The sequence below is a fragment of the Sorghum bicolor genome, chromosome 10 (genome assembly GCF_000003195.3).
Source record: "Sorghum bicolor cultivar BTx623 chromosome 10, Sorghum_bicolor_NCBIv3, whole genome shotgun sequence".
NCBI lineage: Eukaryota > Viridiplantae > Streptophyta > Magnoliopsida > Poales > Poaceae > Sorghum > Sorghum bicolor.
In genome coordinates this window covers 33,547,501-33,575,357 of record NC_012879.2, presented here as the reverse complement: position 1 = coordinate 33,575,357, position 27,857 = coordinate 33,547,501, and the positions used below count along the sequence as shown (strand labels likewise).

Below are 27,857 nucleotides of genomic sequence, written 5' to 3'. Positions count from 1 at the left end.
AATACTTATATATCTACCCTTTTATCAGCTGATGCATGCTAATATGTGTAATATGTAACACGAACTTACCCTATGTAATATGTACTTAGATACTTATATATCAATGTACTCTATGCAGCCATATGTAATATATACATCCCGCAAGTGTGTATTGATCAATGTACACTAATTATTATACATCACTGGATGCTCACTTTTCCTCGCGCGCAAGGGCGTGCAGTTTGTACTAGTTGCTTTTATGATTGCCCTAGAGAGAGAGGGGGGGGGCCGGCGGCAACTAGGTGTGGCTTGCCTTAGATGCTTGTTTGCTTGAGATTGTTGTGCCCTTTGCTGCGACTGTGCCTTCTAAGGGCACTGTTTTCTTCTGCTGGCCGTGATTTCTCTTTAGAAAAAGTTTACATAATCACAAATTATCTAGAGTGGACTACTTTACCTCCTAAACTATAAAATCGAATATTCTACACTTTGAACTTTTTAAAACCGGTCAAATAACCCCCTCAAGTAGGGTGCTTTTGCCTTTTTCTTTTTTATTTATTTTTGTTGAATCTTTGAAAAATCATAATAAATTAAATAAAAATCATAAAATATAAAATCTAATCTTGTTGGACTCCACATAAGTAGATCTACACAGTGAATATATAATATGGTATGCTTAGTATAAAGTTTTTGCTATAGCTTTAGATCTATGTTTCTCTATAATTAATTAGAATAATTTATATATGCAGTTTTTATCGTCCAATTATGGTGAATTTGTTTGATGAGCTAATTATTGTCTGGTTGAAGTATAGTAATTATTTGGCACACATTAGATTACGTATAACTTAGTTATAGATTTATTTAGCTTTATTTTTGTTAAATCTATGCTTATCCATAACTAAGTTATACGTGATTCATTGAGTATAAAATTTTTACCATAGTTCAAGCATATAATAATGAGCCCACCATAAAAAGTTTACCATAACTAGACCATAGAAACTGCATATATTCACTGTGTGCTACAGTAAAAACTTTGTACTAAAGTATACCATATTATATATGCACTGTGTAGATCTACTCATCAAAAGTTCAACAAAATTAGACTTTTCATTTTATAATTTTTTTGTGATTTATTATGATTTTCAAATATTTGGTGGAAATAAATTAAAAAGAAAAAGACAAAACCACCCTTCAAAACTGCCCAAGGGTGTTATTTGACCAGTTTTGAAAAGTTCATAGGATATAATATCCGGTTTTATAGTTCGGGGGGTGTAGTAGAGTACACTCGATAGTTGAGAGGGGTTTGTAGACTTTTTCCATTTCTCTTTGGATAGTGGAGCGTGACATACGAACCAGATGTGGACAGTTACAGCACATTTCTTCTTTGCACCTGCATTCATAGCCCTTCAATATTTTAATAGAAGCATATATAGATAATGACCGTCACACACATGGGGCATGTTGTTCTGATTCCAAGGATTTGTTTAACAATTACAAATACAAATCTGCCCTTTGTTCTAGAGAGGCGCCAATTTAAAGTTAAGGTATGATATGCAATGACTATCAATAGGAGCCAAGGGCAGGCATTGTCCAATGCTGATAACTACCCAAAAAAGCCTGTATTTACCGATGCTTGTATGTTGCTATTTCAAATGTCACCTCAAAGAGATCTATAGATATTGATAGAGCATATGAATGGTGAGTGGACACATGAAACGAACATTGTCTACCATGAGATATTTTCAACGTTGTTACGAGCACGTGGCCATACTTAACCCTTTTCAAGTGGTTTTGTTGTTTTTTTGCAGATTGCTTAAGTTCTATTAGACCACACAATGCTCACTTACTGTTTTGGAAAATTTTCCCTCTCGGTGCATTTGTCCAAGCTGACAAGATGAAGCTTCCCATGGCGAGCGGCGACGCAACCGCTAGTGGCTTGCACCCTCGCAAGCGTCCCCTAGCGAGCGGCGATGCAACCCAGAGCCAGCGGGAAGCCATCAACGAGCTGGCACCCCCTCTCCAAGCAATCAATGAGCCGGCAGCTCCCCCCTCCAGATAAATGTAGTAATATTTCTCATTGGCACATATCATTTTTTCTTTTCTATAGCCCTCACAAATGTAGTAATATTTCTCATTGGCACATATCATTTTTTCTTTTCCGTAGCCCTCACAAATGTAGTAAAATTTCTCATTGGCAGGTGCTTGACAAGCACAATTTATTAAAGATGCAAACAAAAATGCAATGGGTTTACAATGGCCATGCCATGGTGCATCGAAATGTCAACTACATCCCAATTCTACAAACTATATTTGATGAGATATTAATGTCTTTTGAACTTGAACAAGAACTGCATACAGAGATCCTTACAAACGGCAAGATTGACCTGGATGTTAACATTAAAGTGGACAAGCGCTATATCTCCAAACATTGCTTTGGAGTTTTCTTTCCGATTGAAAATCATAACTTCAACCCCTGGGATACTCTCTTGCTCAGAAACTCCTCCATTAGAAAGTATATGGATCCTCAAGGCTCATCCATCTTTTTAAGATTTGTGATCACAACATTTAATGCAAGTGACCGGAAATGCAAGAAGGTACAGTGCTTCATACTAAAGGCTTATTCAAATTTTATTTTGCATTAAATGACCATGTTAATTACTCCCAAAATACTAGGTTGTGTCCAATCCCCTCCTAGGTTGCTATATTTTGGGATGGATGGATTGAGTATGATTTTGTTGTTAGGGTCTATTCTAGAGTGTTTTTTTAGATAAAAGGTAGATAAATCTATACTCTTTCCGTACCGAATTTAGCAGTCGTTTAGAATAGTGACATGGTCTCCAAAACACAACTTTGGCCTCTTATTTTTTATAAAATATTTAGGACAAATGATATAGATATACTTTTATGATAGTATTTTTCAAGACAAATCTATTCATATAATTTTCACATGTGCAAACTCAACAATTTAAAAGTTATTGATGATTTATATTCCCGATATTTGACTCAAACCTTGTCCAAAACGACTTCTAAATCCGATATGGAGGGAGTACTTTAATACAAGTATAAATTTCTATTTGTGTCATAATGTTTGATAGCCTGTGTTTACTACTTTTGTTCTCACCTAATGTGTATTGTTTATTTTAACCTCTACTTAGTTTAGAAATTAGTAGTAGCATAAAAGGTGAAAGTTTATTTTTTTTCAAAAAAATGACTTAACTAAACACTAATTTCATATCTTATTCAACACAAATTTAGGTTTTTTATGGCAAACCTGGGAAGAAAAGAAATGCTAAAATCACAGAATGCTCTAATGGGTGTCTTTGGACCACATTGAGTTTTCACTGTAATGACCTTCAAGATGATATGACAGCCCTTATGAGAAAAAGGGTGGTAGATCTGGCTGCACTTTACAAAAGAAGAAACAACCAGAAACTAAAGGTTCATCTAGATGGCCATTTGCTCACTAAAAAATTTTCAAGTTATGTGGATTTGTACCTGCCATCTCCTTCCAAGCAGACATCAAAAAGGTTTAAAATTTTCATAAAAATATAAGTTTTATTTAGGATAAACAAAACCATATGTTTGTTTTTTAATTATTTACTATTGTATTTTATTTCTGTGTATAACAAAAGTTAGCCTTTGTTGGGGAGGTGTGTATTAGTTTAAGCATAAATGGCCAATACCAACAGGTTTGTGTTCCCAGCCAAAGTTATGTAGGCTATATTCTCTATCGGCTGCATTTGTTTTGCAACTCACTATCTTTGTATTTGTTTCAGTTCAACTTTGTTAATGGTGTTGTAATAGAGGGAGGAGTTCAATTTGATACTATCACAAGACATGTTGAAGAACATCTGAAAAGTTCAATCAAAAGGAAAATGAAGAATGTTCAGAACATTGAGATACAGACAGGTGATGTGAAGAGCCACTTATGGGTCTTCATAAATGCGGACTATCCCTTTTTTTATGGTGAACCACAGTTGCAAGGTATGTGATTGTGTGTGTGTGTGTTTTTAAAATGTAAGTTGTGTTTCTTATAAGCCTCCATATTGCTAATATAAAGTAAACAGATAATGCAAAAGTTTACATTGATCCTGCTCTCAGAAATGCTAAGTTCGAGGAGTTTCTCACTCAAGGTATGTGGTTTTGTTTTCTTAATAATGTAGGTTGTATGTTGCTTTGATGCCTGTGTATTGCTAATATGAAGTAAAAAAATTTCAGTGGCACATTCTTTTATCTTTAAAGAAATATTTAGATGTGCTTTAAAGGAGACACTTGCATGGGCACTTAAAGAAGAGGATGAAAGCATTGAAGCAAATCCAATGAAGTTTGAGGATGCAACTCGTGTTGGTGGAGTGGACTCCCACAAATGCACTTTGATTATTACCGAAGGAGACTCAGCAAAAGCTCTAGCTGTGAGTATTACAATTATAAGTTTGTCACATAAATTCCTTTTTTATTAACAAGAGTATTGTTGGTTGCACATTTGATTGCACTTATGTTCTTTTTTTATTGACAACATGTGAGTAACATAAGTTTAAAAACCAAATTTTATTAGTGCTCTAAGAAACATAAAAAAAGGTAATCCTGGCCACTAGGCTAATCACTAAGGGATCACCAACCAGCAGAACTAGCAAAAACACCTGTCCAAGCGTGCCAAACTATCCAACGTCTGGTTGTCAAAACACATAAGACATGATCTGACTAGGAGGTCTAATCCTCTTGTTATCAAAACATGTGGCATTTGGAGTTAACCACAGCACCCAGCAAACAGTTGCCTAAGCTCAAAATGTAGACAGATTTACCCTTTGGTATAATCCAATGAATTCAAGTCCAGAATTGGACAAAACTGCTGGGTCTACAATTAGCACCAAACTTAATCCAATGAAACTAATTCCAGAATTGCTCCAAACTGCTGGGTCTACAATTAGCACCAAACTTACAGTTTCCTTCTCCGTGCCTGATTCATCACCTTTCCATTTTTGTTTTAAAGTTTATATTTCAGAGGTATCCTAGCCTTCTAAACTTGTTTGAAGTTAGGCCCACAGTCATGCCTACATAGCTTCATATAAGTAGATTTGATAGAGAAGTTCCCAGATTTTTCCCACTCCCATCTTGCTCTATCACAGTCATCATTAGTATTGTGGTATAAGATAACATGTAACCTTCTCAATTGAGCCATCTTCTAAAAGAGAGATGCTCACTTCTTTGTTACATAAAAGAAATAGAACAGTTTTGTTCCACATTGATATCATATAATTGAGGGAACTTGCATCTTGCTCTATCACTATCATCATTAGTATTGTGGTACAAGATATCATGTAGCTGTAGAAACACCGCACACCCTAACCATGGGGGGTGACCTTCATTATATAGCCTAGAAGGCTTGCAGTACATCTACAAGTTACAATGTGGTACTAATACAAGTCAGTCTAGGAGTACAAGTCCAATGGACCGTAAGCCCAACACGGGCTGTTATAATTATATTCGAACACCCTCCCGCAGTCTAAGCGGGAGTGTCACGAACACAAAGACTAGACCTAAAATCAGTAAACAACTGTACAGGTAACCCTTTAGTCATGAAGTCTGCGAACTGATGAGACGATGGGACATGGAGCACCTGAACCTGTCCCAAGGCCACTTTGTCACAAACAAAGTGGATGTCTATCTCAACGTGCTTCGTGCGACGATGATGTACTGGGTTGGTAGTCATATAGATGGCGCTGACGTTGTTACAGTAGACGATCGTTGCTGAAGCAATGGGCGCATGGAGCTCCTGAAGCAACTATCGGAGCCAACAAGTCTCAGCCACAACGTGAGCAACGGCACGATACTCAACCTTCGCACTCGAATGAGAAACCATAGTTTGTCGTTTAGAGGACCAAGAGACTAAGTTGTCATCGAGAAAGACAGACTAGCCTGAAGTGGAGCGCCGAGAGTCCGGACATCCAGCCCAATCAGCATCGGAGTAAGCGGTCAAACTGTCGACGCCGCCAAAACCAAGGTGAAGCCCGGTGGATAGAGTGCCCTTCACATACCGGAGGACACGCTTGAGCAACGCCAGATGAGGCTCACGCGGGTCATGCATGAAGAGGCACACCTGCTGGAGGGCATAGGCGAGGTTCGGACGAGTCAGCGTGTGGTACTGCAGAGCGCCAGCCAGACTGCAGTACTGGTAGCATCCGCCACCGGAGCACCATCCGTAGCTGAGAGCTTGGCCTGAGTGTCCACAGGAGTTGCTGTAGTGTGACACTCGGCCATGCCGGCATGCTGGAGCAGGTTTGTAGCATACTGTCGCTGGGAGAGGAAGAGGCCGTCGGAGGTCCGCGTGATAGAGATCCCGAGGAAGTGATGGAGCTCCCTGAGATCTGTCATGGCGAACTCAGAGTGAAGAAGCCGGATGGTGCGCCGAAGTAGAACAGGCGACGAAGCAGTCAAAATGATGTCGTCGACGTAGAGCAGCAGGTAGGCAACGTCGGGGCCCTCCTTGTAAACAAAGAGGGACGTGTCGGAGACCGAAGCAGTGAAGCCGGAGCGCTGAACGAAGGCGGCAAACCGCTGGTACCAAGCCCTGGGCGCCTGGTTAAGTCCATACAGGGACTTTTGCAGGAGGCTGACGTGGTCGGGGGTGGCCGGGTCGGCGAAGCCAGGTGGCTATTGGCAGTAGACAGTCTCATCCAGATGACCATGGAGAAACGTGTTCTTCACATCCAGCTGATGAATCGGTCAAGATGAAGAAGCAGCGATGCTGAGGACGACATGGATGGTGGCCGGTTTGACAACCGACCTGAACGTCGCATCGTAATTGATGCCGTACTGCTGTGAAAATCCACAAACGACCCACCGTGCTTTGTGACATGCGAGAGAGCCATCAACATGGTACTTGTGCTTGAAGACCCACTTGCCAGTGATCACATTAGCACGTGGTGGTCGAGGTACAAGATGTCAGGTGCCATTGTCGATGAGCGCCTTGTACTCGTCGGTCATGGCCGCCCGCCAATTAGGATCCACCATAGCAGCACGTGAGTTGGCGCGCAGCGGGGAAGCCAGCGTCCTGGAACCTAGAGTGAAACCGTACCACTGGATGGGCGGTGGTAATGATCCCGTATGGGATCGCGTCTCCCGGGAGGGAGGAGCTGGGACCGGCGATGCCGCCACCGGTGCTGCTGCAGCAGCTGTGGGACCGGTGGCCGCTGGTGGAGTCGGACGAGGACGCCGAGTGTAGACACGGAGAGGGGGCGGTGCTGCTGTCCGTGATGCAGCGGCTGCAGGAGCAGCCATGCTGCCTGCGGAGGGGGCTAGCGGTGGGGCCGAGGCACCCAAGGGCACCCAGCGGGCAGCGCCATGCCACAGAATGGCCAGGTCCAGTCCAACACACCGGCATCAGTGGCATCCTCCAGCGGCGTCATGGCCTCAGTGTCTGAGGTGGACAGAGCAGGCGCGGGCAGTATGTCCTGTAACAAAAAGTCAAAAGAGTCCGAGTGGGGCTTGGAAGCCGCAAACAGAAAATGAGTCTCATAAAAAATGACGTGTCGCGAGATTATGATCTTGCGAGTGGAAATGTCAAGACACCGATAGACCTTCTGGGAAGGAGAGTAACCGAGAAAGACACACACCAAAGAGCGATGAGATAATTTATGAGGAGTCGTGGCACTAAGGTTTGGATAGCACAAGCAACCAAAAACTCAAAGGATGAAGTAGTCGGGCATCTTGTGATGGAGAAGATGATAGGGTATACCGTTGTTGATGGACGAGGATGGCCGCCGGTTGAGCAGAAACACAGCGGCGGAGAGAGCCTCCACCCAATAAGATGGGGGCATGGCTGCATGAATCAGAAGTGTGCGAACGGTGTTGTTCAAGGTGCGCAGCATGCGCTCAGCTTTGCCGTTCTGAGAAGATGTGTAGGGGCACGAGGTACGGAGAAGAATGCCACGACTGGCCAAGAAGGCAGCAGTGGCATTGTTGATTAATTCAGTCCCATTATCTGCCTGAAAACAGCGTACAGGAAGACTGAATTGTGTGTGAGCGTAAGCGACAAATTGAACAATATGAGCATGAACTTCAGATTTATGACAGAGAGGAAATATCCAACAATAATGTGTAAAATCATCAACTATCACAAGATAAAATTTATAGCCAGAAATACTCAAAATTGGAGAGGTCCAAACATCACAATGAATGAGTTCAAAAGGTGCTGATGTACTAGAAAGTGAACTAGCAAAAGGCAACCTAGCATGTTTGCCGAGCTGGCAGGCATGGCAAAGGCGGTGGGCGGCTTTATTACATTGAATAGCTGAAAGTTTATGCAAAGTGTTGATGGTGGGAGGTGCAGGATGACCAAGACGAGAATGCCACAGCTGCGGGGAGACAACAGCAACATGGCAGCGAGGAGGCATGTGTGGAATGGTGTAGAGATCCTTGTGGCTATTGCACCGAAGAAGGACCATTTTGTTCTGGAGATCCTTAATAGAAAAACCTGAGGCGTCAAACTCAATAGAAACATTATTGTCGCGAGTAAGTTGTTGAATAGATAACAGATTACAAGTGAGTTGTGGAGCGACAGGAACATTATCAAGATGAAAAGAACGATCAGCTAATTGTAAAAGAGATGTGCCATGACTATAAACTGGAATGGATTGTCCGTTACTGACCGTGATAGAAGACGGTGGTGACGGGAGAAGGGAGAGAAGTATACCGTCGTTGGAGGACATGTCGGATGTCGCTCCACTGTCTATAACCCAGGAATCAAACCCCTGAACTACCATCTGATTGAGGGCTATGATGAGGGCGGTTGGATCCTAGGTGCTAGGAGGCGCGTACGCCGGAGGCTCAGAGGAGTACTAGGGTGGCGCAAAGGTCGTGTGCGCCTGTGGAGGAGGTGCAGGCGGCACGCGCCACTGCTGGGCAAGGGGCGCAGCCCACTGCTTCTGCGCGGTGGGGGGAGGGGAGCCCAGGCGCCGGCCCAAGGGTTACCAAACCCAGGAACCGGCCGGCTGGACCTGCTGCTGCTGTTGGTGATGTTGGCCGCCTCCTCCCTACTGGTTGCGTCGCCCGCCGCTGCTGTTACCGCTGCGCCCTCCTTTGCCTTTACTGCCCTTGCCCTTGCCACCGCCGCCACGATTGGAGGCAGAGGAGGTGGATAGGCAGGAGGGCGACATGCAAGAGCAGATGCTGCTGGCTGCAATGGCTGAGGTGGAAGCCTCCTTGCCCTCATTGCCAAGGCGTAGCTCCTTGACACGAAGCATGTTGGTGACGGACCGGAAGTCGGGGAGCGGCGACGTGTTGGTGATGATGTCGGCGATGTTGGTGAAGCGGAGGTTGAGACCACGCAGGAGGTTGAGCACAAGCTGCGGGTTGGAGGCAGGATGCCCGACCTCCCATAGGGCATCCGCAGTGTGCTTCATCTTCTGGGCATAGGCGTCGACAAAGAGGTCGCCCTGGAACATGCTGTGGAATTCTTGGCCGAGGACGACGGTGCGCGGTTCCTTGTTAGCTTGGAACAAAGCCTCGATGGAGACGTAGAGGGCGCGGGCGTCGTGGTCGGCGTCGTCCATGGCAAGGTCAAGGACAGGATCATCGACTGAGCCATACATCTAGCCACGAATGCAGGCATCGGGCTGAGACCATGTAGGATCAGCCGGACGTGCGGGCAGCGTGCCGTCGATGTGGCCAAGGAGCCCGTACTTAGCGCAGAGGACGGTGAAGAACGCCTTCCACTCGTTGAAGTTGGGGCACTCCAGGCTAAGGACGATCGGCACGTGCTGCTTGACGTTGACTTCTTTGTTTCATAAAAGAAACAGAATGCTTTGTTCAACATTGATATCATGTAATTGAGGAACTAGTCTTTTAAGGAGACTTAATCACACCACGTATCATGTCAGAAACTAGTATTCTTATTTCTTCCTAATATTATCTTTTCAAATTCCACATCCATTCTCAGCCACCACCATCCACCACCATTTACATAGGAGACTGATGTTCATTTTCCTTAGGTCTGTGACCCCCCAACCCTCCTTTGTTTTTGGATTTAGTGATCTCATTCCATTTGATCAAGTGGTATTTCCTCTTCAAATGACCTTGCCAAAAGAATCTCTTTTTAGCCACATCAATCTTATTAGTGCTAGAAGTAGTCCGTTCACACTATCTCTTGTCAAACCCCTTGTGCCCAAGACATTCTAGCAGAAATTATAATATTAAGAAGCATGCTCCACGATGGCAGCATCCCCCTCAATAATGATCTCATTATGGTTTAGGCAAAGAAATGGTGTTCTTTCTCTTTCTACCATGAGCTATTCTATGAAAGTACTCAGAGTTGTTATGATCTTTCAACAACCACATAGAATTAGATCCCTTATGCCATATCCTTCTCTTCCATGAAACTTAGATTGAATGGAAGACTTTATATCCAGCTTGAGCACATCAAGCTCCTCATGTTTTTCGAACTCCTCCAACTCGTTTTTAGCAAATTCTTGTATTTTCTAGTATGACCTTTTAGACTTTGACCCCAACCCTTTATTAATTAAGTCCATTTTGATACACCAAGTATCAATGGCAGATTTAGTGATTTAGTGTGGTTTGTCCCAAATTTCCTTGATTTTTATGAAAAACTCAAATTTCAGCCAAGAGTTTAATCAAGGCAAAAAGGTTTTGATTCAGATTTTTTTTAGTTAGCTGAGTCTTTAGGATTAAAGGTTATGATCGGACTTGAGTCTTTAGGATAAAATGTTACAATCGGACTTGTATTTGGGAATCCCAAGTTTCATATGTGCACACATGTGTTAATGATTAGATGAAGATGTTAGAAAAATTATTTTCCACGTAGTTCTTATTCTTATATTGAAGTTCCCCTGCAATTAGTAACTGTTGATTGCACATTTCATTGCACATATGTTCCTTTTATATTGACAAGAGTATTGAGTAAGTTTTGTTCTCCTCTGCAGCTAGGTTCTGTTCATAGGGACTACTTTGGAGTTCTTGCATTGAAAGGTAAGCTACTGAATGTGAGAGATGTGTCATCTTGTACAATGAGGAAATTAACAATATGAGAAAGATTATTGGTTTAGACTACAAAAACACTATAATGATGAAAAGGATTTGAAGGATTTGAGATATGGTAAAGTTATGGTCATGACCGACCAGGATCCAGATGGATTTCATATTAAAGGATTGATCATTAACTTATTTCATGTTTTTTGGCCTTCCCTTCTGAAGATTAAATCCAAATCCTTTTTGTGTGAATTAGTTACCCCAATTGTAAAGGTATGCCACTTGTTACTTGCTTTAACATTTTTTGTTAAGGTTTCAGTTATTAAGACTCATAAAACTTACCATGTCATGGATTAAAACTTGTTTAGGTTACGGATTATACAGGGATTTGTCCAAGTGAGGTTTTCTATACACTAAACGAGTATACGGCATGGGAGAAAAGTAAAGATGGGACAGAATTAAGTAAATGGTCTATAAAGTACAATAAGGTGTGTTTTTTTGCTCAAATTTTAATCATTTCAATTTTTCTATGTGGTCTTCAAATTGGACATTTTTCATATATACAGGGGTTAGGCACGAGCACACCTAAGGAAGGGATGCAATATTTCAAAGATATTGACATCCATCAGAAATATTTTGTGTGGGTGAATGAAGAAGATGATAAGGCTATCAAGACAGCATTCAGTAAACATAAAGTGGAGGAAAGGAAGAAATGGATTTATAACTTTCTTCATAACTGCAAGGTCGGTCTTGGTATTATTTTTAAAGATTCATTCAGGTTAATTTAAGGACCAACATTAATGTGATAAAAAAAATTTCATACTGAAGAAAGTGTACTTCCTCAAACTGGGAAAACGATAAGAATCCTTGACTTCATTAAGAATGGGCTCACATTATACATGGTATTAGACATGCACCGGTCTATACCATCAATGGTAGATGGATTTAAAAAAGGGCAGAGAAAGATAATGTTCAGCGCATTTAAGAAAAAATTGAACAAGAAAACAAAGGTATGGCATCCCAACTATCATTTGTTTTTTTTCTAATATGAATCTTTTCCACATATTTTGATATTAGTCGGCGCTATGGCCGAGAATATGGTAGGCTTCGATCTTTTGTATTCCATAGTTTCTTTAGATTGTATCGCCATTATATATTTAGTTTTAGTTTCCTTATGTATACTGGCACCTGAATATATAATGGTAGACTAGCTTGCTTGAAACTCTTGTCTTGTGGGTTGTCAATCTCAAGCTTGTTCCATATAGTCTATGATGATGAGAATCATATCCACTCCAAAGCTTCAGTCCTAGCTTATAAGTAGAAAAGGGTTGAGCCTCTGGTCGGGCTGCCATATTATGATTTATGTGTCATGTTCTCTCTAAATTAGCCTTATAATATTGCTAATTTAATACTTGATCACAGGTGGCACAGTTCACCGCGTCTGTGGCAGAATGTTCTGCTTATCATCACGGTGAAGAAAATCTATCAAACAAAATAGTAAGAATGGCTCAAGATTTTGTTGGAAGCAACAATATCAATCTTTAGCGTCCCAATGGGCAATTTGATACAAGATTAGAGGCGAGTTAACCAGCCACTATGAGAAAACTAGTTGTTAAACATTTTATTCATGCTTGTTTTTCATTTTAGGGAGGCAAAGATGCTAATAGTGCTAGATATATCTTCACAGAGTTATCAAGTATCACTTGCAGGATATTTAATGAAAATGATGATATTCTGCTCGATTATTTGCGTGAAGATGGGCAATCAATTGAACCTTCGTGGTAATAACTAGGCACCACTTGCTCCATCCATCCTCAGCAATTCGACCTTTATAATAAGTAGCTAAGGCCTAGTTGTCACTTTTTAGGTATTTGCCAATCCTTCCAATGATTTTAGTCAATGGAGCTGAAGGAATTGGTACTGGATGGAGCACAAAGATTCCTTGTTACAATCCCAAAGATATTGTACACAATTTGAAACTAATGATACAGGGATCAGAAACGTTGGAAGAAATAAAACCGTGGTCCAGACATTTCCACGTTAGTAATACATGTTTTTTTACAATTCTGTTTTTATTTTTGTCTTAAAAAGATCTAATGTTGGTGTTTTATTTTGTAAACATGAACCAACAGGGAGAAGTGAGTGTCAAAAACGAAACTACCAAGACCAAGAAATCATGTGTTACCTATACCGCTAGTGGTATCATAAAGGTTGTTGACAAAACTACACTAAAAATAAGTGAGCTCCCAGTGAAGATCTCGATGGAGAATTATGAAAAGAAGCTTAAAACTTTTATGGACGGAGAAGACAAATTCATCAAGGTAATTGATTACATAGTATGTTTTAATCATGAAATGATTGTTGTCCACTAGTTTTTAATCATAATAATTTTACAGAGTTATGAAAAAAAGAGAGGCGGCAATGATGTTAAAATTATGATACACTTGCATGAGAATTCTGAGAATTTGGCACGAGCCAATGAAGTAGATCTTCAGAGGAAGTTTGAACTGAGAACATCAATGGGAACATCAAATATACATTTGTTGGATTCAAATGGCATAATTAAAAGTATGACAGTCCAGAGCAAAGTATGTACTACCTTTTTGCTACAAGACCTCCATTTTTTATTTCTTTTGTCGTATTGTAACTAAATTGTGTCATTTATTTCAGTACTTAAGGAATTCTATGCCTTGAGGCTTGCTTTTTATGAGAAAAGAAAGGTACGTTTCCATTTAATAATTGTATGGCACATATTCTTTGGACTATTTGATATCACATTTAGTAATTGTCAATATGCAGCAAAAGCTAGTGGAAATGGCTGGCCGCGACTTGAAAATGGCACAGAACAAAGTTAGATTTATTAAAGCTATTCGAACTGGAGAAATCAAATTATTTGTCATGGATAAAGAAGGCCTACATACGAAGCTCAGAGAAATGCAGTTTGAGGAATTTGAACAAGCCAAGCCCTCTTGGGAGAATCAGGATGGTGCCAAAGCACAAGGAATCATAAGGGGATATGACTACCTCTTGTTCAAGCCAACTGTTAACTTTACTGTGATGGTAGAGGAGCTGGAAGCTGAATGTGAACACCAAAAGAAGAATATCTCTGAACTAAAGAAGACTAAACCAAAAGAGCTTTGGTTGAAGGATCTGAATGCTTTTGAAGAAGAACTGGATGTAAGCAATGCCACTTGTGTTTTGCTTAAGGTTTTTAGAAATATTACTTAATCTCACTCCTCAGTTTTGGAATGTAGATTCGATCCAGAAGATTGCGCATAACGCATTAAATGTGCTATGGTTTTCTTTTTCTTGCAGGCAAATGTACCATCTGAGCATAAAGATGATGGACTGAGTGATGCTGTGCGTGAAGCTGTCCGTGACCCAGCTTTCATGAATACCACTGAACTAGAGAATCCTTCTACAGAAAAGCTTTGTTTGAGGGATATTCAGGCTTCTGAAGAACTCAGTGTAAGCAATGCCACTTCTGAAGAACTCAGTGTAAGCAATGTCACTTCTGAAGAACTCAGTGCATGCAATACCACTTTTGTTTTGCCTCTTAAAGTTTCAGAAATATTACTTAATCTCATTCACTTTTGGAAAGTAGATTCTTGATCCATAAGATCAAGCTGCAGATTTAGTTTTGTTTCCTAGCAAGGCCATTATTGCGCTTTTCTTGCAGGAAAATGTACCATCTGAGCATAAAGATGATGGACTAAGTGATGCACAACATACAACACTGCTTGCAGACCTAGAAAGTCTTAATGGTACAAAGCAGATAACTGATGGTGTAATTCAGAGAATATTTGCCATCTTCTCTACTACCACCTTCAGAAATGAGGAGATCCTATTGTTACGCGAGTCAGTGACGTCAATGTCCAATATGGATGCTACTGCAAGATTACCACTGCTTGATTTTTCATTAGTATTTATTCCTCTGAAAATTGCAGAGATGCATCCCTATTCTGATGCTGGGGTCCATTTAAGCTTGTTAGTTTTGCACAACAAAAAGAAAGGCACACACAAGTTCCTTCATTATGACATTATAGGGTCAGCTAACCGGGCAGTTGCAGAATCTCTTGCTGAAAGTATAAGAAAAGTGATCCCTGCTTTTGCCAAAGTGGTTATATATGAGCCCCCTATGCCACAGCAGCAGGACCCATATAATTGTGGTGTATATGTGCTGGCCATTATAGAAGTGATCAGTGAATGGTTTATGAAAAATGAGGAATTAACACATGAATTGAGAGACAGGGTAACAGAGTTGGGTGAAGTTCACAATATGAGGACGAAATATCACCAGATGATACTAAACCATGAAGCTGTCCGTGACCCAGCTATCATGAATACCACTGAACTAGAGAATACTTCTGCAGAAAAGCTTTGTTTGAGGGATATTCACGCTAACTCAGTGTAAGCAATGCCACTTCTGAAGAACTCAGTGCATGCAATACCACTTCTGTTTTGCTTCTTAGACTTTTAGAAATATTACTTAATCTCACTCACTTTTGGAAAGTAGATTCTTGATCCATAAGATCAAGCTGCAGATTTAGTTTTGTTTCCCAGCAAGGCCATGTAGTGCGCCTTATAACTTTAAATGTGCTATGGTTTTCTTTGTCTTGCAGGAAAATGTACCATCTGAGCGTACGGATGGACTAAGTGAACGGCGTCAAGCATTGCTTACAAACCTAAAAAATCTTAATGTACCATCTCAGCGTACAGATGGACTAAGTGATGCGCAGCTTAAAGCACTGCAAATAGACCTAGAAAGTCTTACTGGTACACGGTGGATAACTGATGGTGTAATTCAGAGAATATTTGCCTTCCTCTCTACCACCTACAGAAATGAGAAGATCCTACTGTTAAGTCAAGCTGAATCAACAATGTTAATGCACGACAAGAATGGTATCACAAGAATGCTTCAATATAAATTAGTATTTATTCCTCTGAATAGTCACCAGTTGAATGCCTATGATTCTGATGCTAGGGTCCATTATAGCTTGTTAGTTTTGGACAACACAAGGCACATGCTCCATCATTATGACACTCCAAGGCCAGCTAACCAGGAAGTGGCGAAATTTATTTCTGGAAGAATAAAAGAATTGAACCCTGCTGTGATGCCCCTGTGCCACAGCAGGAGGACTCATATAACTGTGGTGTATATGTGATGGCTATTACAGAAGCGATCTGCGAATGGTTTAAGAAAAATGAGGAATCTGCATTTGATAAAATGGAATACAATGCCTTTGTGACGAATAGGGTAAAACAGAAGGGTAAAGATCTGAGGATGAAATATTACCAGATGATACTAAAGTATAAAGATGAGCTAAAGAATTCCCAGGCCCAGGTTAGTGAATATTCTATTTTTGAACGAAGGTTAAACTATCATAATATCGTGAGAATCTTATCCTATGCACACTATTTGAACCCATTATTCTTATCTCAAGTTTTCATGGGAATGCATTTCCTTTTCTATAACTTTGCATTTCCAGTGTCCAACTGAATCTCCGAGCCAAGGAATTTTTTCTTTTTTTTGTTACTTTGCAATGATGTTAATATATTTCTTTTTTCTATTTTGGCTTAATTATCTGAGCAAAGAAATTTCCATGCATCGGCTTTTGGATGTGATGAAAACTTTATGTGTTCTGTGGGAACTTCATAATGAAGTGGATAGGACGTGTGTAATCTCACATATTGCTGTTCTGTGAACAGAAATGTCGAGCATTTTTTCTCGATATGATGGTAATTTCATATGTGTTGTCAGAATGGCCCTAAATTTGTATGAGAATTTGTGTTTCTTTGGGCATTTTATTCTCAAGTGCTACATGTCCATTCGCATACGAAATTTGCATTTGCATACAAAATTTGTTTTCACTGGAATACTAGTGTTGAACCTCTAATTTCATTCCATTTCCCACGATTGATGTGAACTTGTTGCAAAACGAACAACAACCTTTTGGCATGTGGGTTTCTCCAGCAAAGTTCTATTAACTTATATCCTGCTGTACCTACTCTGACATCTAAGTTGCAAAATTATCTGAGAAGTGATGCAGGGAGTACAAGAATGAGACTAGACGACCTTGCACCCTCAAGTTACCCTAGGCAATCTGCATGCTCTTTTTGGTGGCTATCCTCTCCAGGTGTTGGGAGCTGTTATGCTGTCAATTGGTCGAATGCTCTTTTTTGCTTGCTATCCTCTCCAGGTGTTGGGAGCTGATATGCTGCCAATTGGTCCACCAATGCTCTTTTTGCTGGCTATACTCTCCAGATGTTGGGAGCTGTTATGCTGCCATCCTCCGCTCAGTGACTACATGCTTCCGAATCCTGTTCCTGCTTATGAACACTGCCCTCGAATACCCTCAAATATGGGTTCAAGCTAGTGGATTAGGGTGCAACTTTTAATTCTCGAATACCTTTTTCATTCGGGTGCAGGATGGTACTAGATGGAAATGGCTGGTATTGTAACATATGCTGGTGCGAAGATTATCCAATGTAGACAAAATTGGAAGGCCCGAGTAAACTAGAGCATTCAAAATTTATTCTGGAACAAGCTATTTCATGCATTATTGCTTCTCTCACTAATTCAAGACTAGTGATGGAGCCAGGATTTAAAGTTCCCGATCCTTCTTTCTGTTGCGAGTTTTCGATGATATTTGGAATTTTGAACTCCCAAAGCCGTAGATCGGCCAACACGTGGCAAACCAACGTGAAATCGTGGAAGGGGGTTGGTGGGCGCCGGGTGTAGTCGGTGGGCGCCGGGTCCCGAGCCGGAAATTCCAAAATTTTTGAACTCTGTGCATGTGTGGTTGATCAGAGGCCCTAAAAAGATGTTTTTAGTCGTTTCTTTGGTCCATTAAAAGGGGTTAAGGCCCAAGGTTGCTTGCATTCAAGAAGCATGCACAATGCTCAGGGTCTCTGAATCCTACCACGTCTATTTCTCTTGCTTCTTCTTTCTCATATTCAAAGTAGACATTAAGGCGTTCACCGTTCACCTTAAATAGCTTACCATCATCACTTTCTTGTGTGACGACACCATGGGGTGCTACCGCAACGACCTTGAATGGTCCATCCCATTTACTTCGAAGCTTACCATGACCAAAGAGATGCACACGTGAGTTAAAAAGTAAAACTTTATCTTCGGGGTGAAACTCTTTATGTTTAATCCTTTATCATGCCATCTTTTAATTCTATCTATAAATCTTGGCACTATGATAAGCTCACTCTCTCTCTCTCTCCATTCCTCTATCTCAAATATTTGCATGTTCCTATTTGGTCCGGCTAGCTCGAGGTCCATGTTCCACTTCTTTATGGCCCAATGAGCCTTAAATTCTAGCTCTACGGGTAAGTGACAAGTCTTTCCATACACGAATTGGTATGGGGACATACCTATTGGGGTTTAATAGGCTATTCGATTTGGTTTCAAAATGTGAAGAAGACTTGTAGCCTTCTCTTCCTTCTTGACTGAGGCAGGAAGATTAGAACTCACTAATGCAGTCTTGACAGCTCTTCCAACTTTTGCATTGTGCACCTTCTTGCTCCCAAAGACTGAGATTAAACAGATTAACAAATATGGAAAACATTGTTTATGGAGGGGCTCGGACATGACAAGAAAAAAGCCGCCAAAAGCAGCTTGGCCACTGGTTTGCCTCTCCAAAACTGAAGGAGGACTCAGTGTCCTAAACCTCTATGCTCAAAATGAGAGTTTACTGCTAAAGCATCTGCACAAATTCTTTAATAGAGCATCAATTCCCTAGGTTCAGATGGTCTGGGATAAGTATTACACAAGAAATAGACTTCCAATTGTAAGGGCAAATTTTAGATGATCTTTTTGGTGGAAAGACATCCTAAAACTTTTGGATACTTTTAAAGGGATTGCCATGGTCACAGTTCATGATGTAAAGTCTTGTTTCTTTTGGCAAGATCTCTCGAATAGGATAATTCTGAATCAAGCTTTTCCTGAACTCTTTTCCTTTGTGAAGAACCCAGACATCTCTGGATTCTTGGCGTTCAATTCTAATCCCCTTCATGATCAGTTTCATTTACCTCTACCTCCAGAAGCCTATGCTCAATACTTGGATTTGGAGTTGCTCATTCAAAATCTTCAGATACAGGATGTTAAGGACACTTGGTCCTATATCTGGGGCTCTCCAGATTTTTCTTCCAAGAAAGCCTATAGACATCTCATTGGTCATAGGCAGATCCATCCATCCTTCCAGTGGCTTTGGAAATCTTCTTATCAAAACAAAGGAAATTCTTTTTTTGGTTAGTCCTTCATAGGAAATTAAATACCAGGGCACTCCTCAGAAGAAAGAATATGCAGCTGCAAGATTACAGATGTGTCCTCTGTGCTTGTGGTATTGATAAAGAAATCAGTCATCTGGTATTTCATTGTCCCTTCTCACTGGCTTGCTGGAACACTCTTCATCTCGTGATACCTAATGCTTTGGATCCTCTGGCCATAGTAGAGAACCTCAAAGTTTAGTTGCAATTGCCTTTCTTCATGGAAATTATTATCACTATGTGTTGGTCTATTTGGATGATGAGAAATGACCTGATTTTCCACAATATCTCGCATACAGTGCAAAGATGCAATATCTCGCATACAGTGCAAAGATGCAAAATATCATCCACAGATTCATTTATGGCCGCAGAACTTTATGTAATTTTTTTTCATTTTCATGGTTACTTTCTTTGTTTCGTGACTTTTAGTCTTGGCACTCTCTTTGTAATCTGTAAATATTTTAATAATAAAATACCAGTAGGGGGTCAAAGAAAAGGCTATTCGATATGCCCACAAAGCATCATAGAGCTTAACATGCCAGGACTTTCCCATTTCCTCTAATGTCTTTTGCAGGATGTTCTTTATTTGTTTATTAGAGGTTTCTACTTGGCCACTAGTTTGAGGGTGATAAGGTGTGGCTACATGGTGTTGGATTCCTAGACTTGTCAAAAAGCTTCTAAACTGTGTGTCTACGAAGTGTGATCCTCCATCATTAATGACTAGTCTAGAAACTCCAAAACGGGGAAAGATGACTTCCGTAAAAAATTTCATGGGATATTTGGAATTGGCCGAATTATAAGTCATGGCTTCTACCCATTTGGAAACATAGTCTATGGCTACTAGGATATACTCGAAATTATTGGTTTTAGGGAAAGTTTCCATAAATCTATACCCCAAACATCAAACAATTCTACTTGTAGATTGTTAGTGAGAGACATAGCATCTCAAGCATTAATATTGTCGTGCCATTGACATTCTGCACACCGTCGGATAAAATCGCTTATGTTTGCATACATGGATGGTGTTGAGGGTTGTTAACCATCTGTTGGAGCAAAAATTTGTTTCTTTCTCTACAATCTTGGTGGCTCTCAGAGGGTGTGTAGGAGCTAGAGTTCTGGACCTCCTGAGCCTCATTGCACGAGTTTAACTTGGTGACTTGAATTCGGGGCGTGCGAGTCAATTTGATCTAAAATTGATAACGAAGAAAGACAAATGTCAAATTATAGAATCTGTCGGTTGTTGCTAGACAGTTCCAGAATATATGGCTCGAAATAGCCGTTAACCAAAGAAAATTGACTAGAAAGTCAACTCCTAAAGATAATATAATGATGATGCATTATGACATTTGTTATCCAGTCATTGAACTACTTTTAAATATGATTAGGTTACTAAGCTTACGAATGGAAGTGGCTGGATCAACTATTGAGCGGATACATTACTTGTATACAGGAAATAGTTTATGCATGTTTATCCTTTTGTTCATTAAATAAACAATAACTCATTAACACTGGTTGTTGTTGGTATAAATTAACTGCACTCTATTTCAATAGATTTAAGTAGGATTTTCCGTAAGCGCACATATATCGTACCAGCGTCATATTTTACGCGGAGGTTTTAAATATCGAATCCACAGGGAACAGTTGTGATGATGACATAGTATATAGACTTAACCCTACAATTAGGCTAGATCATATCAATGAAAAGGGAATACTAATGCACTCTAGTTCCGACTCCAGTAAACTTTGAATAATACTGTCTTTCGGGCAAGTAACCCGAATAGAGAGAGAATCAGAGTAACCCCCTATCAGGCACCTATAATCCTATGAATCCTATCAACGGGAAGTGGACTACAGAGAAATCAACACAGCTATAAACTCACCTACGCGAACTACCATTGTCCGGCTGATCAGGGGACATGCACAAGTAAACCTAGCCCAGGCACCACGCCTACACTACGAAATACTACTTCAACCAAGTTACGATCAAGATCAAAGCACTCAATATGAGTTGTGAACCAAATAACAAATAAGAACAAGATGCTTACTTAAACCAGAAGGGTCAGTACAAAAGTACGTCAGAACGCAGCTCTGGGCGAGAGTAACTGGATCCAGAAGAATATAGCCACGAAGAGGCACCGACAGGCCAGAACTCCTCTAGAATCTCTACTCCTCTACTAAATCTCTCTAATTTCTAAACAAGACTAGATCTAGAAGAACTAGTCTCTCCTAATTGCTACATCTAGATGAACTAGAACTAGAACAACTAGAGGGACCCTAACCCTAATTATGTAGAGAATATGAAGCGCAGGGGTGTAGAATGTCTCTTGGGGGGAGCCTTGGGCGTCATTATATAGGCCGAGGTGGAGTAGCGGGCAAGGAACCGCCACATCAACGATCTGCGTCTTCATCTTGTGTGCACCGTTAGATCAAACTGACTTAAAATCGACGGAGGGATACTTTGCTTGGCTTCCAAGGAAGCGTAGGAGGAAGACTCCAGAAGGCGGCGAGCAACGGGCAAAACAGGGCGCCGACCGGCCCCAGGGTGGGGCCGGCCGGCGCCACCTTTCTCTTCCACGGCTCTCGTTCCTTCGGGTGTCTTCTAGACCCTTTCTGAGCCTGATGACGATATTTTCCGTCGCGGATGAGTTTCATGGTAAATATGCACTAGAATCCCTCTTTTCAGCTCTTTGTGAAATAAACCCTGGAAAACACAGATATGCAAATCTTGTGGAAATTGTTAGTTTAAACCCTATACTAGTGTATTCATGTTCTCCTTCGAGTTTAAAGTTCTAATAAAAGTTGACGTTATCGACTGTCAACAATTCTTCCAAGCTTACCTTTTGCCAGTCCCTTAGCAAACAACCCAAGCCTAATTTATAAACTTGGATCAGGAGTTAATACAATGCTTTTATTTCTTTTAAGTACACTTACTTTTAAACATAAATTGTCCTCTGGTCTAACTTTCAAACTTACCCATTTTACCTTTAACCATGGAGCTTTACAACTTTTCCATAAGTCTTGAGTAATCGAAAGATATAACAATCATGTCAAGCACTGTGTCTCAAATTCTTCACAGTACCAATATTCTGGAGTTTTGCAAGTTTTCGAAATAAAACTCATAGCTTAATTGTATGACACCCTCAAGTCTCTTATTATGTTGTATTTATGGATCTCACTTAGGCATTAATGAGGTTATGCCTTCCTACAACTAAGGATATATATAGTGGAGCTTATAGGAGTGAGCATACTTGCAATTCATAGATTGTAAAGTCAAACAATGGATCTACAGGGAATCAAGGCATACAATCAAATCAAGATGTGCGTGTGTATGAAATATGGTGGATAGGTATATATATAGTATTTAGTGGCAAATCCTAATTCTACTTTTGATCTTTGAAAATTACTCCCTCCTTTTAAACTTAGAACTCGCAGGAAAACATAGGCCATATATCTTTATTCTTTCTTTCTTTCTTATTTTTCTCTCTCTCTCTCTCTTTTTATCTGGGAGGCGGACATCTATGTACCCATTGTTTTAATTGTTAGGACTCTTGTCCATCTTTTACTACTGTAACACCCAAAAAATTATTTCTAATTAATAGGATTTAATTTGATTTATTTAAGTATATTTGTGAGCATTTAATTTAGTAAATAAATAAATTTTGTTGAAATTAAAATTTATCATAAGTTTAGTAACATGCTTGTGCATACATGCTGGAATATTTACTTATTTTACTGTGTGTTTGCTTTATCTCAAAAAGATTTAAAATCCCTTTTCAAAAAGCTTTAGAAAACAAAATAGAAAAAATGAAATAGGTAGACTTTCCTCCTGTTCGGCCTGGTGGCCCAGTTCCACACGAAGCCCAGCTCACCTGGCTCCCCTCTCGGTCCAGACCGGCCCAGCAGGCCTACTGCGCGCGCCCTCCCCTTTTATCCCCTGCGGTCGCTAACACCCCGGCCCCACGACAGCGCCTTGACTCTCCCTCCCTCTTCTTTGACTCACCGGGTCTGCGTGTCAGCGCTTCCATCCCCTTCTTCTTCGAGACGTAGCCAAACACGACTCCCACCGAAACCAACCAAGCGTGCCTATCTCAGCCTGGGCGGGATTTGTTGCGGTTTATCGCGTTTGGGACACCCTATAAAGCTCCTTCCTCACGCCGCAGGTCCCATTTCGCACTCAAGCCGTTTAACCCTAGCCCTAGCCACCGTTTGAACTCAAACTGGATCTCGCCGAGTCCCAAAATCGAGCCGCCACCTCGCACGGCCTCTCTACTCCTTCTTGGCGCGAACGAAGGGCACTGGTGAGCCTGCGACTTTCTTCTCTTTCCCCCGGTGTAGTTCTTTTGCTCAGAGATCCCCTAAAGTGGGCAAATGATGAACTCCGGCGAAGCTTGGACGCCAAGCCATGGCGTCCGCCGTGGGGGCTCGTCGCCGGCCGACCGAAACCCGCCCCTATCCCTCTCAGCCGTCCAAATTGCTATCGACGCTTAGGATTAGAAGATACCCCTTCGGGGTAACTTTTGTTAAAGAGCCCCTGGAATTTTTGAGAACCAACCCACGGTCCATGGCGCCTTGGCGGGTTTACGCTTTTCAGCTCTGAAAACGTATTCTTGCCAGTTTAAAGGAAAATACGCTTTTCAGTATTTACAAGTTTGCCACTGATTTTAAAATGCTTATAAAATGCTCATTTTAACTCCGATTTGGTCCATTCAAATTGCATTAGGTTCGTCTTTGTGAGCTCTACATGTTAGTATCACTGTATTCTCAATTTCTAACTTTTTATTTTCATGGTACTATTTAATTAATTATTTTCTATAGGAAATCTTAGAAAAATAATAGCTTCTCCGTTTTAATTCTGATTTTCGTGATCTTTATGTCTATATGAACGTAGCACTGTGTAGAACATTTTTATAAACTTTTATATTTGTTTTACCATGGTTGGTGTATTGTTCTAATTATAGCATGTTTACTTTGTGTATGATTGTCCCCATTGGAATGCGTGTTGTTGATTGATGATCGGGTATAGACAGTGAGCAATACGTTGGTGATCAAGGCCAATCTTTTGACGACCAGCAGGAGTTCCAAGAAAGCTTTGATCAAGGCAAGTATAACTTGAGACTATCCTTGTTACCTACGCACTTTTAATACATATATCGTATGCATGTGTCCACCTTGACAACCCTAGTGAAATCATAGATGATTGTTATCTTGTATTCCTTGATACCTATTTGGATATACATTTTGGTAGTTCTTGCTAGTGCTTGATTATAATCCATGATCTTGTAACATGAATATTTGGATATACAATAAACAAATAAAATAAGCTTCCTAGCAACTTGATTATTAAGGGTAGAAAGAACTCTAGTTTTTGCTAGATTGATCTTGACCCTCCATAAGGACTTATCCCTTGGCAAAAGCTAGGACAACTCATACAACCATGAGGGCTATATGGCTCTGGCTTTAGCTAAGTATGAAGACCTTATCTAGCTTGCTAGAGGTTACCCGAAAGGGCGCTAGAGGGGCTTGCAATTTTGGTTATAGCGTGGCCTCTGTCCTTATGTGTATAGGCTGTGCGTCATTGTGCCATTTGGAAGGGGGCTCTATATTTGCACGCATGAGAAACCTTGCCGCCCTAACTTGTTAGATGAACTTTTGAAAGGCTTCTTAGTTATCCCTGCCGACCTCCCTAGGAAGGAGGTTAAGAGACTCGCGACCTCGGGCGAAAGGGTAAATCATGACTCATGGGTAAAGATGTACAACCTCTGCAGAGTGTTAAATCTAGTATACTAGCTGTGCCCATCAATACGGGCGGCCCAGAAAACTGACAGAATAGATGGAGACTAATAAACATGAATAATGATTATAAATGATGGTTTATTATGTTGTTTATATGTGTTATTCTTAATTCTTGTATACATTGATCATGTGGTTGTGAGATTTAATTATGCTACCTTTTCATTTGCTATCTAAATATAAACATGCCATCTACATATAAAAGGTAAATGCAATTAAACTAGTATCGGCTTATTGAGCCTCATGAACCCCTGGTTATACTTGTTGAGTACGATATGTGCTCACTCTTGCTATTTCATAACACCTCAGGATATGTTAAAGAAGATGACTGGAATGATGACTACCGTTATGAGTACTAGGCTTGGATTCAACCAGTTGACAGTGTCCCTATGTGGTGCTTCCATCGAGAGTATCTTTATTTGTTTGAGACTATGTAATAATTATTATTCCGCTATGTAATAAACATTGTGATGGTACTATTTGAGGTTTGTCAACTTTTGTGTGCGACTGTTTCTCGGGCGCACATGAGTCTTTTATGCACTCTATTTCATTTTTGAAATTTGGGTGTGACAAATTAGTATCAAAGCTTTATTGACTATAGAATGCAAGCCTAGTTAGAAATTGGCCATCTTAAGTTTTCAAAATTGCTATAAAATCCTAGTTCTATAAACCTTAAAATTTTATCCTACACTATACCTTTTCCCCTACTATTCATCTTTACATTGATGCTTATTTTAAAAGATTTGTTCTTACCTTCACTCCTTGCCTTGATATGCTTTTAGAACATTCTCTTACCACTTCCTGATGTCATTGAAATAGGAGTTTTAGGATCTTTACCCTTTATACGAAGAGAACGATAGTACCGCAAGTTAAGTTAATGCTTGAAGTGTGAACCTTTAATGCTTGGTTTGGTTGTTATTATGCTTATGCTTGATTTGGTTCTTTGTAATGAGTGTAATGATCTTGTGGATTTTCTCCACAATTTCATTTATTTAATAGGCCTAAGGCATAAGGATTAATGAACTAAATAGTTAGGTTTGGTTAAAATTCTGTTTCTATCTCTTGCTGATTTCTGAAGCAGTCTGCAATAATTCTGATATACCTCAAATTCTGTTCGTGCAAAGTTTATTAAATTTTTCTGGGAACAACTAGACTTCATTATCTTTCCAAATCCGCAAGAATGACATTATTACCTATTAAGAGCTGTGAGATATAACTGTTCAAAGTTGAGGTTTCTGTGCAGTCTGGAATTCTGGAACAGTTTCGGATATACCCTGTTTTGGCTAATTTAACCACAGAATGTGTTAATTTGACCTCAATGAAAGTTGTAGAGAATTTCTTTATCTTTACAACGGTGTAAAGAACGTCTCCTTTTGAGTTCTGGAACTCGACATATGACTGATTTTCTGAACAGCTAATGTTGGATATCGCCCAAAAAAATTCAGATTCAATTATCTCTTGTATTTATCATGTTGGATATTATTGAGATATGTTTTTGTACCTTGGAATTCAGATGGCAGCAAGGGGAAGAGGCAGAGGCAGGGGCCGTGGTAGGGGTGCCAATGCCCCAATTACTGTGGAAGAGGTCATGCAGACTCAGAATGAGATGATGCATGCTTTTATGCAGCACCTTCAGCATGAACCTGCACCACCACCACCCCACCACCTGTTTATGTGAGAGATAAGCATGAGGAATTTATGAAGGGAAGACCTCCGGTATTTACTCACTCAGCTGATCCTATGGAGGTAGATGATTGACTATGTGCTGTGCAGAGACAACTGAACATATCACAATGCAATGATATGGAAAAGGTGTTATATGCTTATGGATAACTTCCGGGAGCAGCTCAGACCTGATGGGAGTCATATCAAGTTGCTCGTCTCAACAATGCTCCTCCTGTCACCTGACAAGAATTTAGCAGAGATTTCAGAGCATGACATATCAATGAAGGAATGATGGAGCTTAATATTAGAGACTAATTGATCCAGGAGATCTCTCATATGAGCATGCGTCTGATAGGGTGTTTAATGAAATAATTCATATGCTCGACAATATGATCTCCCTTTTCAAACTCCAAGGGTGTCTCTTCATGGTTGTCTATAGGCAATAAGTTTGCCTCTATTATTTCATGCCTATGACATTTATTAGATATTTTATTTTCTAGGATTTCCCTTGAATTGATGTCCCTATGGTTTATCTCATCTAAAGCTTTCTCTAAACCTGGGTGAGTTTTATTTATCAAAGAAATTAATTTAAGCTTAACATTTGAATTTAGACCAAGTTTAGGTGATAGTGTTAAAACTTCATCTTCTTCCATTCTTTGACAATATCATATGTATTTCTAATATGTTCTATGTGTTCCTACTATTGCTGTTGCTCTTCTTGGGTATTCCTATAATTTTCATGACTCCTATTCTTAGGATGTCTGGATGGATTTCTAGGGCCATTATGAAGTTTAGTAGAAGGAGCATAAAAAGATTCATTGTGGTCAAGGATGGGTTTATGGCCATAGAAGGGGAGAAAATAGAATCTATTTCTAAGTGGCTTGGCTCTCCTTCTATGGCATCACTTGGCATGCCATCCTTGAATTTTTCCCAATGTCTTTTTAGGAAGGAAAGGAAATTGATGATGCTTTTTCCAAGATACTCTTCTAAGAAGATCTGATATGCATTAATTTATGAGCATCTTAGCTAACTGGAAATCTAAATCATTAAAGTGGAATTTTAAAGATTTAGGATTGATAGCTAAATCTTAAGAATGATATGATTGTATTTTAGTTATCAAGACTTCTATTTCTAGTTTAGATAATAAATTCTTTTCTTCTTTTGGG

General features: G+C 40.3%; 2 protein-coding genes and 1 pseudogene across 2 annotated transcripts; 2 read left to right on the top strand and 1 right to left on the bottom strand.

Moving 5' to 3' along the window:
* Positions 3,756-5,035, top strand: LOC110431132 (DNA topoisomerase 2-like). The gene is made up of 4 exons (XM_021449839.1): positions 3,756-3,960; positions 4,044-4,109; positions 4,195-4,388; positions 4,979-5,035. Exons 1-4 carry the CDS (start codon positions 3,852-3,854, stop codon positions 5,033-5,035), a joined length of 426 nt encoding a protein of 141 aa, XP_021305514.1. The 5' UTR covers positions 3,756-3,851.
* Positions 9,009-9,566, bottom strand: LOC110431131. The gene has a single exon (XM_021449838.1). It carries the CDS (start codon positions 9,564-9,566, stop codon positions 9,009-9,011), a length of 558 nt encoding a protein of 185 aa, XP_021305513.1.
* On the top strand, positions 10,186-26,983 carry LOC8085325 (annotated as a pseudogene).

What these genes read in the sequence shown, in the direction of transcription:
- LOC110431132 (XM_021449839.1), top strand. Translation starts at nt 3,852, where the DNA reads ATGAAGAATGTTCAGAACATTGAGATACAGACAGGTGATGTGAAGAGC. An exon ending in TGGTGAACCACAGTTGCAAG is followed by an intron (nt 3,961 to 4,043) that starts GTATGTGATTGT and finishes TAAAGTAAACAG; the next exon opens with ATAATGCAAAAGTTTACATT. An exon ending in ACTCAGCAAAAGCTCTAGCT is followed by an intron (nt 4,389 to 4,978) that starts GTGAGTATTACA and finishes TTTATATTTCAG; the next exon opens with AGGTATCCTAGCCTTCTAAA.
- LOC110431131 (XM_021449838.1), bottom strand. Translation starts at nt 9,566, where the DNA reads ATGTATGGCTCAGTCGATGATCCTGTCCTTGACCTTGCCATGGACGAC.